This window comes from Argiope bruennichi, chromosome 6, assembly GCF_947563725.1.
Source record: "Argiope bruennichi chromosome 6, qqArgBrue1.1, whole genome shotgun sequence".
In the NCBI taxonomy this organism is placed as follows: domain Eukaryota; kingdom Metazoa; phylum Arthropoda; class Arachnida; order Araneae; family Araneidae; genus Argiope; species Argiope bruennichi.
Window position 1 is genome coordinate 47,692,517 of NC_079156.1, and position 18,182 is coordinate 47,710,698.

Genomic DNA, 18,182 nt, shown 5'->3' on the forward strand with positions numbered 1-18,182 from the left:
ACAGCAAATTTAAAATAATTCTCAATAATTTACAAGATCAATTTTTAAAGAGAATTAATATAAAAATTAGCACAATGTAAGCATAATTAGTATAATATTAATAATTTATTAATATTATTAAGAATAAAAACCACTATCTTATTTTATTTCAAGTGAAAAGATAAAATAATCCTTAATTTGATGCTCATTATGTCCTTTGAAAAACTTTTTGATCCGTTGAAATAAAAGCAGCAACATATAATCGATTAATATTCGTATTAATCGTAGAAAATGTTTAATTTTTTAATGTTAAACTCTAGAAGTTGCTAACAAGAATTACCAAGATGAAAGAATTTAATCCATTACATTAGGGGCGTCAAATTCAGAGCCTATGTCGAATATATCTGCAGCCCATCATAGTTACAATATGTAACAAAATTATTAATAAAAATGTTGCTTATTACAAATATCATAAAATTATTATTTTTGGAAATTGGCAGACGAAATTATTCACTTTTAATACAGTCGAATGGTAAGCATAGAAAAAAATACATAACAGCAATTTTATTAGTTTAATTCCGATACTGAACCAAATAAGTGTGGTAAAATGTAACATCTATTTGTTGCTTTTAAGTGAAAGGATGTTAAACTGATAGAAACAAATTAGATTGAAAAATTATAGGTATTAAAAAATAAAACATACAATAGGAAGTCAAAAGTTATGATGACTCAATTTGGCCAGAAATAAATTTATAAAAAAAACCATAAATACGAGATTTTTTTTTTTTTATTATTAATTTGAACCAAATTTTTGAAATTGCATTTAAATATGTCCTACAGAAAATCAAACATTTGGTAAAAGTTTCAGGTTATCAACTGCATTATTTTTTGAAAAATTCTTCATCGAAAAAAGTAGGGCCGGCGAAAAATAACTATAATAACTTTTGTCTGTAATTACTTTTCTATTGAGCTGAATTGACGGATTATACAAAAAACTTTTTATTGTTCTGCAATATCAAATATCAATAAAGAAAAAAAAATTACTTTTTGGCGAATTCTTTTTGAAAAGCGTTTAACAACAGTACGCTCGAGAGCAATGCAACGGTAATCGGAAAATGTATTCAGGTTTAATAATTGTTATAAAATGTTAACTTCAAATTTAATTTTCACTTTTTTTTTTAAAGTTGATTGTTACAATATCATCTAAAATCGAATAATAGTAATTTTAGAATACTTTTTTTTTTGTTTGTTTGCTTTTCTGGCCAGGAATTCGAGCAGATAGAAAAGTATTCATACACTTTTGATAATTGCCCCCCCCCCTCCGATCACCGAGGTTTTTTTTTTTTTTTTTTTGAAAAATTATGCAGAAGGTGATCTGAAATTTTTTCCAATATTTCCTTCTGTGCAACATATTCTTCAGTAGAATTCCAAAAATTCCGTTCAAATTAATAAAAAAATTAATTTAACTTTTTTTAAATTTACGCTCGACCTAATTAAATAGCGTAACATTTAACTGCCGTATAAGTTTTTTTTAATCACTATAACTTTCCTTTTAAAATTTTCTCTCAGATTAATAACCTCTTAATTTAAATGCAAAAACTGAGTTTCCTACTTTTCCAATTTATTTAGTCAGATATCCAGGAGTCACTTGACATTGCTTTCATGTATTTATTCTGTTACATATATTTACATATACCTGGTATATATTTGATACTTTTCATATCAATTCGACTACATTACTTAAATCAATTTTGAATTAACTACAGCGGACAAGAATTTGCTCTAAGTAGGAGAGGTGGTAGCAAAGGAAAAATAACAAGTGCAAGGAAAAATGTATTTGACTTTTCCATTGTTTATACTTTTTTTAAACTATATTTTTGAAATAACATACATTCCTATCAAAAATTGAAAGCCACCCCCCTCCCTTTTCAACAGTCTACAATAAGATTTGTGGTCATCTTTGAATTATACTTCTCTGTTGATGTGATGTAGCAGTTTTGAATTGGAATACAGCTCCTGATATCCTTCAAAGAATTCTGTTCTTTTAAACCGTATTTTATTCAAAATTAAAATATCTTAAAAAATGGTGGCAGCATACATATTAATATGGATAAAACGTTTTCTCTCAGATTTTTCAGATCAGAATAATCATCCGAAATGGTTGGAATAGTTATAACCCTTTAATTGCATATCAGGGATAAAACTTAACTGCAAAATCTTTCATAATACTAATTTTAGAATATTGATCAGAAAATAGGTTATTAATTTTTAAATAACTCACTCATATTTTATGAATAACAATTTTAAACTGAAAATCTTTCATGTATTGATATTCAATAATTTGTACTTCAGGAGATAATTTTTTTTTTCTTCTTTCTGTTCAATAGGGGGAAAAAAAAAATCATTTAAAAAGCCTTGCTGATTTAGATCAGAAATCCAAACTTCTAGGGTAAGACACAATTTTTGGTACACTGAGCCAAAATTTAGACACGACCTAAAAACCTTTTTTTTTAATCATTATGATAATATTGTAAGTTTTTTTTTTTCTTCAAAAAAATTATCTTTGGAAATTGCTGTAACATTCTGAATTCTCATAAAACAGAGCATTAATGGTATATTTCAATTAAGAATTAAATCATTCTTAATTAAATGTTAGAAACCATGATGATTTTCCAAGTTACTTTTTGTATATAAAATTAAAGGAAATGGAAGTTGTGATTGTTTTAATTTTTTTTTTTTTTTTTTTTTGCAATTCAAAAAAGTAACCCCATTTAGAATTGTGACAATAGTTCGATAGCAGTTTTTAAAAAAAATATTATTACCAGAAAGCTTATATACTCAAAAAATAAACACAGAAAGCAAACATTTATAAAAAACTATTTTAATGCAAAACAATGCTGTCAACAAAGTAGTGTTCAAACAGTTAAGTATACAAAAACTGTAAAAGCACATAAACAAGCCTGTGTTTCAAACAATGGAAGATTGCTATAAAGGAAGTTGTACCCATATCAGTTGCATTATTTCACATCTAATTAGATGTGATTAGTTCTAACAATGTTCCAACCAGATGTTGAATAAATAGGAGATGACTTTATATAAAATAGAAATAACCCAAAATCATTTTTAATACTTAAGCCTAAAGAACTATTACCTAGAAAAAATTAAGTTTCCAAAATAAATACATATCACATTTAACAGTTGAAATTGCACTGGCTAAGTCTTGCATCAAAATAAGTTTAACAGTTCCAAATGAAATGAGAGTTTCATCAGATGAGTCATGTTAGTTGGAAAATAGATGAGAAATTTTTTACATTGTCCGTATTGCTTAGTCTACATGTTCTAAATGTTTGTTGCTCATAATTCAGTTTTTTCTCTAGTAGCGTCTGTCTCTTCATCAGAGAGATCCACATCACTGAGGTCAATATCTTCTTCAACAGGTAACTAAAGACAAAATCAACATTGTTATTTTTGAGTTTTGTGTTTTAAGAAAAATTTGTAATAAAAAAATGGCTTTACAAATAAAACTTGAAATGAACTGAATTCTGCTCTGTGAAAGGGAAAGTTGGATAATTGCAGTACATAATAATTTATGAAATTAATAAGAAACATTTATATCAATTTATAGCATATTTTGCAGAATTTTCAAGGAAGATCTTCACTAATTATTTTTTACAGAAACAGAAATTATACTGTATTATTCTTATTTTTCTATAAATTAAATAAACTTAATGAATATTTTAATATTTCACGAGTCTTAAGTCTTATTCAAAAAGTTAATGATTTATTCAAATCAACATTAAAAACTTTTCCAGAAGCTATCAAACAAGACTAAGTAAATCATAAACTTAAGAGTAAATAGTATTTGCATAAGTAGTATTTTTTTAATTTGGGAATTCAATTAATAATTTTTTAATTAAAGAAATTCAATTAAATTATTAATGTTTTCAGTTTCAAAATAAAATTCAAATGTAATTTTAATAATTTTCTTTCTTTTCCTTACATTTAATTATAACATGATCTTTATTGAAATTTTGATAAAAAGGTAGTACAAGATAAAGTAAATTTAAAAAGAAAATGTGCATTTCTTTGACTCATTTAGTTTTTAAAAATAATTTTTAGTTTATAAATTTAAAAAAAAAATTTACCTGTCCATCTTTGCCATCCCAAGGCTCAGTATTAATAATTTCAGGAAGTTGAGCACCTTTGATAGGTGAGCTACTGCCACGACCAACTGATACAGCCCTACAAAAAATAAAAAAAAACAAGACATAACTAGATAGTCTATTTATTGAATCAAATGATATTCCTTTCGAAGCAGAGACATTCTAAAACATCTGTTTACAAAGAGATTTACACTATTTTACTTTGCACAATATAATAAATTTGAAAATTGAAGATGTCAAGTTTACACATGACCGAAAAGAGCAAGCGAGAAAAAAGTAATTGATAAACACAGCTGAAAAATGAATTTTATTTTCTAACAGGATTTACTTTCAAAGTTTTCATATTCTTAAATATAAACCTTTTTTTTTTTTTTTTCCACTTAAACAGCAAAAGTTAGAAGCACTGTATAAATATATATACAAACTTCAAACATATAATATGTAGAAAAGGAAAATACTAAAATATTACAGAAAAAAAAAAAGAATTGACAATTGTCAAAAATTTAACACCACTGAAAAAATATCAAAAAATAACCAATATAAAGAATCCTTCCATCTCATCTATGTATAATTTAAGTGTTTCTTTTATTAATTTGTACAACAATAATTATTTATCTCTTCCCAACAGAGTAATATGATCAATGACAGCATAATTTGTCAGAAAATAGTAAACCATGAACTGTGGAAAAATCTTTGTATTTAAGCTACATGAAGATATCTAATTGATTTTTTTTATTTATGTGGGGGAGAGTGGGATTATTCATTGGTGTAAGAGCTATTAGATTTACACTGCATCGTGTAAAAATTAAATCCAAGAACAGATTATGAAAGATGCATTTATCAAATTATAAACAAAATAATATAAAGCTTAAGCATATAAAATATAATGCAACAGTGAAGTGATACTGAAGAACTATACAAAATTAAATTTATATTTTAAATTTGGATTTTCTTGTATAAAATATCGATTATCAATAATTTAAAATAAAAATTGTTGTTAAAATCAAATTACTTTTAAGCCTCTTTTTCAATACTATTTAAAGCAACATGCACACAGGCGTAGAGTATATTACACATATTTCCCGATTCTGCCAAATGAATAATTTAAAACAACTCTATTCTAAATCAGGAAAAGAAAATACAGTCATGCTTTCAAAGAAACACATTTGAGCCTTATCACCTCCCATGAACAACAAAAACAAAGAATTATTCTCTTAATGAGCAATATTTTGCAAAATGTGTGACGAGGTGACATCCTTAGTTGCATGCAAGATTAGTCTGTATCCTCGGCTTGAAACTGTGTAGAACACTTATTTGAAGAGAATGTACCAGGCAGAAACCTTGACTATATATAACATATTTGAACACAACTCTAAGAAAAAGTGTTTATGAGATTTTAATCAAAAGGATTGCTTCTCTGGCCAAGATTACTGAGCAAGAGGTGGATGGAAACAACATCTATTAGCTGGTCGAAGAACACAGCTAGAGGCATCGAAGAGCTAATGGCACTGCATTTCATATTGCAGAAAAAGTTGAAGAAATTTAGTCAGGAAAGAGGGAAATAATAGCTTAGTACAGCAACAACTGCTCAGTGAAAAAAAGAATGACTGAAAGCATGAGAAATTGTTGCCTCCTGTGTTAGGAAATGTCATCTTAATCAGGCAGTATGTTGTCTCATTTCCCTCAAATTTAAAAGCCTAACTGAAGATAAATCGCTTTTTATATTATTATATAAAAAACATGCAATATAAAAAATAAATTGTATAATTATAAATTGCTTAAGATTTTTAACAAAATGGAACATATTACTCTATTTTAAATGGATTCATGTGGAAAAAAATTGCACTTATTAAGTGCTTTGCATTCGAGCAAAATTTATGCACAGATTAAGCTCATTAAATGAGGTTCTACTGTAAATGAAAAGCAATTCCAACCGTAATGCAATTTTGAGCTAAACTACAAGTTCCATTTTACAACTATATATATAAAAAACTATTTTGTCCAGAAAATATGAAAGTCCATAGAAAATATCAATAATTACAATGAACATAATTATAGGAAATAATCATAAATCTATACAGACCTTATAAACTCTGAAATTCCATCATAGCTGAATGGACCCCTGAGAACAGAATATTTCATTTTCCTTGCATTTACAACAGCCATGGCCTAAAGATAAAAGAATTAAAAATATATAAATAACAATTTGATGGATTTATACAATTTATTAATAAAATATGAATGCAATAATGCTAGAATTTATAACAAATAAAAATAAATATTTTTCTTTTCACTTTACAAGTTATCAAAATTGTGGGGAAATGAAACAATTATATCAATTATCCTTATTAGTTTTATTAATTAGCATATACCAAATATTTCATTTGATACCTGAAAACCGTGTTTTTAAATTGAAGTATACAGAATTAAGTAAACAAATGCCAGCTATTATCCGTTGCTATTCCAAATTACGATGTGGAGGGGCTCGTGATCACTTTGTCACACTGCAGAACTCCGAAACATCACGACGTTGCCGTTGCCAAAAAGGCATTTTGAAACTTTAAATGCAATATTTGAAAACTGAATATATCCTTAATTTGATATTTCCTAATTCGTTTCTTAGAATTATACATGTAAGAATTATATTTTACAAATAATATTAATTGACAGTATGATGTTTTCAAAATAATATCAAATTTATTTGTAACACATAAATAAATATATATATAAATAAATGCATACTGGATATCCAAAACCTCCAATGCCCAAAGCATCTTCCAAGTGTGGTTGAGCAAGAGCTTCAGCCCAAATCCATCCCCATCTGTTCTTTCTGAAACGATTGCCTACTTGTTTTAAAATGTCAATGTATTCATTCCTACAAGCAGATTGGCAATCTAGGATGTGAGGAAGGAAACTGATTACACAAAGAGGTTGTTCTTCACATGCTTTCTTTAAAATAGCAGCATTTGTGACCTGAAAGAGAAGTAATGAGAAACTATAAAATTAAATATAAAAAAGAAGGCTTAATTCCCATTTCAATACACATTGTAATAATTTTGCATACCAGTAAAAAAGATCAGCAAAAAACATACAAAATACATTTATAATTTTGCTTTTAAAAAACATATAAAAATAGAATTTTGATTATGAATATATAAGTTTTTTTCCCCTGAAAAAAAAAAGTTTTTAAGCAATCCATAATTTTTCAATGCATTTTCCTCTCTTCTTTCCTTCTCAATTTTTCATATATATATATGTATTAAAATTCAAGATAGACATTTCTGTATTTATTTCCCAATACAGATAACAATATTAATCTGTTTCTTAAGATATTACAAAAGATACACCAAAAGATTTTTTTTATACCTGTCTAGGATTAATAAGTATGAAGCTGCATCAATAAATTGTTAGCAGTTCTATAATCATTGAATGGTAAATTTTTGTATCTCTAATTATTAATAAATATTAATTGTATGCCTTGAATCATGTCCAGGTGTGTGAAAGTTAAGTTCAATACTAAATAGGAAATGTACGATTATACCACTTGGAAGAAAGGGAAGGGGATGAATATCTAAGGAGAAAATATACAGTATATTTCACTTAGCTTGTAGTCTGAAAGTTTTGATTATTTCTGAATATTCAGCCCATATTTCTTTATATGTTCCTTTTATTAATAGCACAAGATCTGACCATATACACTTTTATGTAAACTCTCGTGTTATCTATTAAATCATTGGAATCATAACTATTATCTAATACTTCATTATTATAATACTTTATTTAACATTAAATATTTTGAAAGTCAATTACAATATTTAAGAAATCTCTGATCAAACAGCAAATGACAGAAAACTAATAAATGAAAAATGAACTAAGCAAATCATCTACAATAGAAAGATTTTACTTTGTATGATAAAAACTTTAAATCCATAAATAGAATTCATTCATCCGAATTCTTTTACTACGATGAAAATTTAACTCATACATTTTAATTAAAAAATATATCAATACATTTTTTAAAATTAACTACTTAAAAAATTAATTACATGTTATTAAAATTAGTATCTTGTTATTTATTAATTAAATTTTTTAATTAACTACTTGTTATTTTAAGAATAACATGCAATATTAATGCAATTCCACTTTACCCACATATTAAAAATATTTTAATATTAATGGTCTCAAGACTGAAAATTTTTTTTATTGAATTTCAATTTATTTACATTCTAAAAATAATTATTTCCTAATCATTTGAGTTCAGCTTCCATTTTCTGAGTTCTGTGGATCCTCATTTTCACATGCCGACATTGCATAAATTGCAACCAAAAATCTTTCTTCTCAAAATGCTATTCTAAAGCTATATAAGTTTCAAAAATTTTCACACAACCTCTTTCTCCCCTTCATTTCAAATTTTGATGTACCTGGTCACGGTTCTAACAAAGAACATTTCAAATGCATCTTTAAAGAAATTGAAATATTTCCTTAATAATGAAGAATAAAAAGTACAAGCTTCGGTTAATTAAGTCTGATCTTTCGAAAACTATGTTGTATATATTTAGGTTGTCCAAAAGTAAATAATAAATGCAGTGCCAATTAGTAACAATAGTATACGATTTGAAACTAATTTTCTACACAATGCTCAATTGAGCCAGACTATGTAAAGTCTGGCTCAATAGACAATCCAATTAGAATAGTGCCTTTTTATGAAAAAGGGTTTTGCAAGATGAGCAAGATAATTTCAAAAATGTAATTAGATGAGAAGGATAATCTAAACCAGCAACCCATTTTTAAAACACTAGCAGAATATTTGAAACATTCAGAATATTTTGAAATATGTACATGAATATCTAACTTAGAAAAAATAGAGACTGGTAACAGGCCACTGCAGTCTTATCTCGCTCGATCAGACCCATTCATATATAGTGAAAAAAATTAAAAAATGGTAAGTATGCAGGAATTAGAGAATAATAATTTGAAAACTAAGTTGATAGGATTATACATACCTGTTCTACTTCTGGTGGAGGAGTAAATTCAGCCAGTTTCTCCAGAGCCCAAGAAACAATATCAGATGCTGTTCTACCACCATCATATTCTTCAGCAGTTCCATCTTTACTTCCCTGAGGGAAAAATTTGATGGTTGGGAAACCTTTTACCTGCAAATAGAAACAAAGATTAATGTCATTGTAAATACAGATATTCAAAATTAATATTCAATAGCAAATATTCAATATTATTCACTTCCTCAAAGCTATAAATCGAGATTTCTAAAATGAGGCTTCATTATTTTCTCAAAATATTGTTTCAGAATAAGTGGGTATATTGTTCAGTCACTCTCGTAATTAGGTGACTAATTATGAAAGCAATTGAATTAACTATATAGAGTAAATTATGATTGATGGGATTAAGGCAGAATACTCTAGTAAACTAAAAAAAAGCATAAATGTAGAAAATTATATATTTTCTATTTTCGCTTACTGACTATTTCTATTTCGCTTATTGATTAGACAGGCTCATAGAATTAAATTGGTAACATTAAAAAGACAACTTTTTAAGTTCTGAAATGATGCAAAATTCATTTTTGCGAGATAATGTTTTTGGAAGTTATTGTAAAAAAAATAAAAGTTTAATTTTTAATTAAAATTCTTATTAAAATTACAAAAAAAAAATCATTTTATAGGTACACATTCCTAGTCTCAAAATATATATGACAAATTTAGTAGCTGTATGTCAAACATTCTGGTCTGAATAGTGCCAACAAGCATACACATATTCATCTTTATAATTAAAGTGATTTCAAGATTTAAACTAATATTCTAGGAAGTAAATAAAAGTCATCTTACAGAAATTTCAATAGTAGAAAGGGAAAATAATAAGGAAATTATTCCCAAAAATTAATTCTTCCAGTAAAGGAAGCTTAATTCTATAGTATTTAAAATATTAATAAATTAAGAAGGTAAATAACTTTGTGAAATGAAACAAATTTCAAAGTAATTTTATTTATTATAAAAATACTTTGCTTTGTTTGTAATATAATCTGAAATTATATTATTTCTTTATTTTATACTACTGTAGTGTACTCAATTTTTGAAATAAAATTAAAACAATCTATCTGAACTAGGAAAAGATTTATTAAGCATACTGAAATTTCTATTAATATCTAACAGCAATTATTCTAAAGAAAATAATAAAAAGCTTATACATTCGCAAGTATTTTTAAAATAAAAGAAAATCTTCAAGATTTTCTGTTTCTGAAAGAGCTTTCACCCTTAATGGTGAAATCAAATTTATCTTTCTGATTAAAAAAAAAAAAAAAATTCAAACTTTAACTAGATTTGCTATTTAATACCTTTATTGCTTTAACATTAAAATAATTTATTCATTTATATCAACAAGTTAATATATACTAATATTTTTTTTATTATTTAAAAACATGTTTACTAAGGAAACAAATTTGATAAAATGCTTCTATACCAGAAAAGTTTTAAATAAATTAAATAATTTTCAATTAATTATATCTTAAACTGTAAATTTCTATTATCTCCACCTCCTTTGAATTTTGATAAAGCAGGAGAATGAGAAAACTCCTCAGTTCAGACTAGATTTCTTTACAAGCTGGGTTACTGTAGATCCTCCTCTACAAAAGGAGGATACCTACAGGAGACAAAACTCTCCCATTAAGGATTGTTCATATTTACTTCCTATTAAATGAGGGTTATATTTAATAGTGTAATTTTATAATAGCTTTAATAATTTAGTTTACATTAATCAAATCATTATTTGATATCTTTGTAAATGAATTGTTTGAAAAAAATCTAATACAATCCACTTCATTTATTGAGCTAGAGGCAATATATATAATTCAATGTGAAATTAATAAAATGAAAAGTACAGAAAGTTACGATACCTACGCAGTAAATAATTTACAAAACATCTCATAATCATTTTAAATTAAAGACCATTAAATTATATAAAAATTCTAAATGACTGGCAGAATGTATTCTATAGTATTAAATGAATTGTAATGTTTAATGTAGATAGGTATTAAAATTATCAATAAATGAAAACTTTAGACAAATGTTAGAAGATTAAATTTAAATGGTTATTTTATTTGTTTAATCTGGTGCTTAAATTGCATGCCATTGGATAATTGCATAAAACTGGATACTTACATTATATTTGTTTGACATGATTGTGTGAACAGTAGCATCTAATGCACCTAGTTTCACTTTGCCTTTGAGTTCTGTTGCAGCTTCTTGCCAATGAGGAGCCAGCCTCTGACAATGACCACACCAAGGGGCATAGAATTCCACAAGCCACATGTCATCACTTTGAATAACAGTTTCTTCAAAGTTGGAGTCAGTAAGTTCAATAACATCCTTTGGATCACCCTTTGAAGTAAACAAGAAAAGACCATGAAGGAGCACAAATCGAACTTTAATTATAAGAACATAAATATAACTTAGTTATATCAAAAAGGATGAATTTCTTAAAACAGGGCTAAATTATTTTCAAGCAAAATGCAACAACTGAAACCTTATTACCGATTTTTTTTGTATTGGAGCTCTTACTCCTCTATTTTAAAGACTAACTTTGTATTCCAAACTAAAGATTAAAAAAATCATAAAAATACTTTGTCTCACTCAACATTGGTTACTGTTAGCAAATCATAAATTTGTCATTGTACAAATGAATAAATATTACAGTAAACTTTTACTTTAGGGTGTTTTGTTTTGGATTTGGTTAAAGGATGTAATGTTGTTAGTCAGAATAATTTTTTTTAAAATTTAAAACAACTATTTTGTAGAAATAAAAGACCTATAGATTTCCTCTTGCATGGAATTGCTCTCTTCTATAAATAAATAACCACTTGCAATTAATATGAAAGACTTTTATACAAAACATGGAGCATGCAAAAATTTTTGAAACAAATTAAAGATGAAAGTAAATAAAATTCAAAAATACATAAAACTTTTATTTATTACAACATAATTTAACGTAAGTATTTTAAATATTTTTAATCTCAACTGGACAAAATTTGAAAAAAAAAAGAAAAAAAAATGTCTAAATTTAACAATATTCTGAATTTAAAAATGAATAGCTTCAATTCACATGATTTTGCTTTAAGTACAGAATTGATACGATAAAATAAGCAAAATCAAAAAGATTCGATTTAATATAATTAAAAAAAGAAAAGAAATGCAGGGTTACTATAAATATAAAAATGACAATTTCTTTTATAGATCACTATAAAAGAAAATAAACATGAAAGCAGACAAAAAGAATTTCATCTTACTTCTTTGCGACTAGATTTACTTTCACCACCACTGCTTTTTTTGCCACTCAATTTAGACTGTACTTGATTCTTCAGTTCCTTAAAGAGTTCATCTACCATTCCTTGGGCAGTTCTTGGCCCAGAGTAGTCTTTAGGCTTGTTTTTGTTTACACCAAAAATTTTTATGGTAGGAAAACCTCTGATTTCATACTTTTGACCCAGAGATTGATGCTGGTCAGCATTTACAGCTCCTACTTTTACTAACCCCTAGGGAAGAATTAAGACAAAAAGGAAATCAAAATATCGAAATGAAATTAACGTAATTACATTTAAAATTAAGATGTACTAGAGAGTAATGATTTTTAAAGAGGATGTTTCTCTAGATATATGCTTTTAAAAACATTGCTATAGTGTATTTATATTATAATACTTTTGGCAAGCATAATTAATGCAATATATTTTACCGATCTAAAAGGTACGATTAGCAAATAGTTATTTTTTTATAAGCAAAAATTGCAACATCCTTAAAAAATCTTGCTAATTAATAATAAGTAGTTAGTAGTCAATGAGGCACAAACATAAGAATATATCATATAAAAAATTATCATTAAATTTATTTAATCACTATCCGATTGGGACTTTTTGCGAGCCAGTAATATTAAGGAATTCTGCATTACTACTACAGCACAATTTATATTTTCTTTATTCAATGGAATTATAATAATGTAACAAATGATGCAATCAAATACACAGACATTTAATGAGTCAACTCATTATAATACAGCTGTATTTTAAGTACACTCATTAGCTAAAGCTTGCTCATTAGTTGATTTGAATTGCATTCCTATTAAAGGTCAATTAAATGTAAAAGTAGCTCATTCATTAATGGCATGAAAGTTAAGAGATTAAAAGAAAATTGCATTTTAATGGATTAAAGCTAATTTGTAACCTGCAGTTAGTAAAATTTTAATATCAATTGCAGAGCATTTTAAATTTAATAGGCAAAAATCTGATATAAAATTATCCAAAATAGTTTTAAAATTCTAAATGGTAACAGTTTATTAACCACATGCTATTAGTGAACCTTAGTATTAAACATATGATATTGATCCATTTAATCCTGACATGCCATAATTAAATTTTTGTAACAAATAAACTTATTTACATCCAATCTTAGGCAATTTATTGCTGGCATACAGTTGATTGTCATAAATTGAAATCTTTGGTAATTAATCACTGGCATATAGTTAATATGCAATCACTCTCGACACACAGGTAAAGCCAATTATAACAAAAGTTTGTTTTCTATTAATGTCTTTAGAACATACCTTTACAGCTGATGCCATTTTTGAATACTCTGATACAAGTGCTTGACAATGGCCGCACCTTAAAAAAAGAGAATTGAAATTAATTCATAGAATTAAGAAACAGAAGCATACATTTATATTAATAAAAAAAAGCTTTGAAAAATAATAGCAGCACTTTACCCCCCCCCCCCCAATTTAACTACAATTATACAGGTCTTATTTAACTTATTTAAATAACAAAATTCTAATTATATAGTGCTTGAAACGTTTATACTTTTTAATGGTAAATTTGTAATACAAAAAAAAGTTCAAATATAAAATACTTATTTTAATTATTCCAAAAACATACATTTCTCTCATGTTTTTCAATAATACATAGCATATAAAATTAATAATATTTTGATAATATTCATTTAACATTTGAATAAAAAGAGAAATTATTTTATTTCATTCTCTAACTTATTTAAAGTCACATAAAATATCTCTAGGGCCAATTATTTTTCAGTCCTTTATTTTTTTTTTTAATCACTTAAGCAATCTTGGACATTACATTATATATATAATGTCATTTAATAAATTAAAAGCCCAATATTCAAGAAAGGGGAATTTTATATTAAATATTGGCAAATTATGCCTATAATAGAATTATAAGCCAAAGATATAAAACTTTTCTTTTCAAAATGCTATCTTTTAATGAATAATCTATCTTGTAATGAAATTATCTTTTCAATTATACCAATGTTTTAATCTATCAATTAAGTTCTTATTTTTAATGAAGAATTTGACTGTATTTTCTAATGATTTATTTTGTAGCTTGCATGAGCATGTTACACAAGCATAAGAAAAAAAATTACTTTTCATCAGTTTGTTACTATCACATTGAAAAAAGCTCAAATTAAGAAAATAAGTTAACTATTATTGCAAATTAAACCTAGAAAAATGCGATTTTAAGCATGCAATTCTAGGAAATAGTTTTCTATCATATTTTTATTAGATATTATTTAATTTAATTCAATAAATCAGTTTTATTTAAGACAAACATAATTTAATATATACAGAATATCTTTTCCAATAGGAACCCAACAGCTAATTCGTTAACTTTTATTAACAGGCATCAGGAAACAAAATGGTTTGAATGAAGGAAATAACTACATTTTAGGTAATTTGAGTTAATAAATGATTTAATGAATTACAAATTTTAAATTTCTACATAGATCCTCTGCCCTGTGAATCATTTAAAATATTCTTGAGACACCACTATTTGAAATAAAAAGAGTTGCACTCTAATTAAATCAATCACTGAAACTTGGATTTGTGAAAATTTGAATATCACTATTCTATAAAAACTGATAATTTTAGAATCACTTCATCGACCGTTTCAAAGATAAGTTTTTCAAAGTAAGCAAAGTTTCTCAAGACTGATCGGTCCCAGATTACGAAAATGTTGATTGTTCCAAAATTTTAATATTCAAAACTGCATAAATTGGTTAGATTTGATTGGAGAAGAGAGAAAGATTTAAAAATTGAATATCAAGAATATTTCGCTGAATGATTTTTTTAGGACCTAAGGACCGCATAAAATTCAGATTCCATAATTTTTTTAAAGTAAAACTAAAAAATGAATTTAATGATGAATCAGGGGGATTTTTGTTGAATAATTCTTTGAGATATATAAATTGCAAAAATTATTCTGAAGTGCAAAAAGATTTCAATGCCAAATAACAGCTTTCAGTACTCTTATTTAAAACACACTCATATACTTAGTTTCAGGAAAAAATATTTTTATAGTAATTGTAGTTTAATCATTACTACTTTAATTTGAAGTGGAAATTTTATGGGAGCTGACAGGAAATTAGAGATAACTATGTCTCTCTCTAATTTTCTATATAAGTACTAATGTACTACTATAATGAACAAAACATCTTATGGCTTCCATAATAGTATGTGTGAATTATATACTTATAGACATTTGAAGCTTAAAAATATTTTGCAGAAGAAACTATTAAGAGACCAAGTTACAGAGAATATTCAATTGAAAATTTTTACAAGCATTAATACTGGCGAACCAGATGATCACCAAGAATAAATAAGTAAAGCAAAGGTTATAGACGATACATGATAGAATAGGGGGGGGGGGGGTATTTGATAATCCACAATCAACTTATTTAAAAAGGCATGTAATAATCCAATTTAATTTTTTTTCTTCTGTACTAAAATTTTATATGAAAGGCAAAGTTCTAAAAAAAATTTATATACATAATTGAAGATTTCCCAAAAAGGAAATGTTTCATTTTACACAAGTATTTCATCACTACCAAGGAATTGCAACTGTGATGCAAAAAATCTGGCATGAAAATAAGATACATGCCTATTAAAATCAGAAAAGCCAAAATCTATATCAAATACATGGGAGAAAAGTACCCTTAGTAAGTAAAATGAGTAATTTTTAGTCAATTTAATAGCACAAAACCATAACACTCGTTTTTTTTCTGCAAGATTTGAAAACTGCCACACTTATAGAAAAGTAATATTTCATTTTAATACTTATAACAATTGTATTGTCTAAAGTATAACAATATTTTTAGGAGTTTAAAGCTACAGCAAAATTTACCATGAATATGAGGAACATCTATTAATATCTAAGAAATCTCAAGAGATTATACATATAAGTTTTAAATTTCTACAATATTACAAATACACAAACACATGTACATAAAAACCCATTTCTCCACAATAGAGAAAAAAAGATTTGAGTTGTAATTAAAAAACCCATCTGAATTAAAATTTATTCAGAACAGATTTATAAATTCAATTGCCAAGTTTACAAAATTTTCAAGTATTTTCAAAATAACAGCTAACAATTAGATATTAAATTTGATTATTTCTATGTTAAATTTGATGACGGTATCATACTTTTAATTATAAGATAATAATTTTATAAATCATAAAACAATTAGAAGTAATGTTTAATAATAATGTTGATTATATATATATTTAAACATAATTTTAAAAACAGTTTCACGATCAAAGACACTTTGAATTTATAACTTCATTTTATTCAATCCCGGGAGGCATGATTTATGTACAAGCAGCAGCGACTCGCACACCAACACAGAACATCACAGAATGAAATGTGGAAAAGCTAATGAAAAATTTTCTCTATGATTATATACTGCAAGATTTTGATAAGGATGCTTCTACACATGTCAAATTTGGTAAGGGAAATTTAGGGATGTTTTAGAAGAATTTGTTTAGGTCAGCAATTTTTTATCCCTTTACTCGGAGCGTGTGAAGCCAACCTAAGCATTTTTGCAAAACTTATGTTGAATTAATTAAACAGAAAAAGTGGAATGGGATAAGGAAATAAGAGAATATTTTAGAATTACTTTGATACGGGCAATATTAAACTGAAAGTTAGGAAATTAATTAAATTTAAATTAGATTTTAAAATATCATTACATATATATGTAATAAATAACTAATTTATATATATATATATATATATATATATACACAACCGATAATAAAACTTTACAAGGCATTATAAAACAGCAAGCTTTATACATCAATAATTTTTTTTTGGAATGAAAATAAAATCACATTTACAAGTGTAAATATTTATGATCCCTTATATATTTATGATCCTTTAAATCAATAGTAATGATTGAAATTAGCAGTTCGGAGAATAATCTTTTTTATAAAACTACTGACACAAAATTATTACATTAATAACATACCATGGAGCATAGAACTCGACTATCCATATTTCATCACTATCGAGCACTCTTGAAGGGAAAGTGGTAGGATTTAATTCAACGACATCTTTGTTATTTTCATAAAAGGCAAATGTGGACGAGAGAAATAACAGCAAAATCAGAGCTAAACGAAACAAAAAAAGAACAATGGAATTTCGATAAAACATCATAGACTTTTAACATGTTCAAAAGCTGTCAAACTACATTTTCATGTTAAGCTTAAAAAGTAGCTTGATCGAAAATGACGATATAACATTTCTGCAGAAATATTATTTCTATAAAGTAAATTGCCTACCTTGAATACCAAACATATTTATTCTTTACAATATTGACAACTAAACGTATATGAACACACCCGGCGTTTTCAGAACACGTATATTAAAACTCCTATCACAAACACAACTGTTTAAAATGTATTTAAAGAGATCGTGGCTGAGGTTGATTGGTCCAAGTGTCAGCATTATTCTTGGCATTTGGCAACCGATATAGAAGTAAACAAATCACATTTATTTCAGCTGGTTTTGAAAGATTAATGTTGCAACGTGATTTTAAACTTTGATTGGATGTAAATCTCATTAATAAATTTGAAATTGTCTAATGAAATGTCAATGAAAATGATCTGTTGTAATGTTTTGTGGATACATCAAAAAATTTCATCAGAAATCAAACTTTATTAAATATCTGGTTTTAAAAATAATTGTTTTAT

At 26.2% G+C, this 18,182-nt stretch overlaps 1 protein-coding gene across 1 annotated transcript; it reads right to left on the reverse strand.

Moving 5' to 3' along the window:
• Nucleotides 1-2,844: 2,844 nt before the first annotated feature.
• LOC129971578 (protein disulfide-isomerase A6 homolog) lies at nt 2,845-17,939 on the reverse strand. Its single transcript, XM_056085471.1, has 10 exons — nt 17,772-17,939; nt 17,459-17,600; nt 13,743-13,800; nt 12,436-12,681; nt 11,312-11,530; nt 9,146-9,295; nt 6,885-7,115; nt 6,226-6,311; nt 4,125-4,221; nt 2,845-3,420 (listed from the first exon to the last, which is right to left on the reverse strand). Exons 1-10 carry the CDS (start codon nt 17,785-17,787, stop codon nt 3,334-3,336), a joined length of 1,332 nt encoding a protein of 443 aa, XP_055941446.1. The 5' UTR covers nt 17,788-17,939; the 3' UTR covers nt 2,845-3,333.
• Between the last annotated feature and the right edge of the window lie 243 nt (nt 17,940-18,182).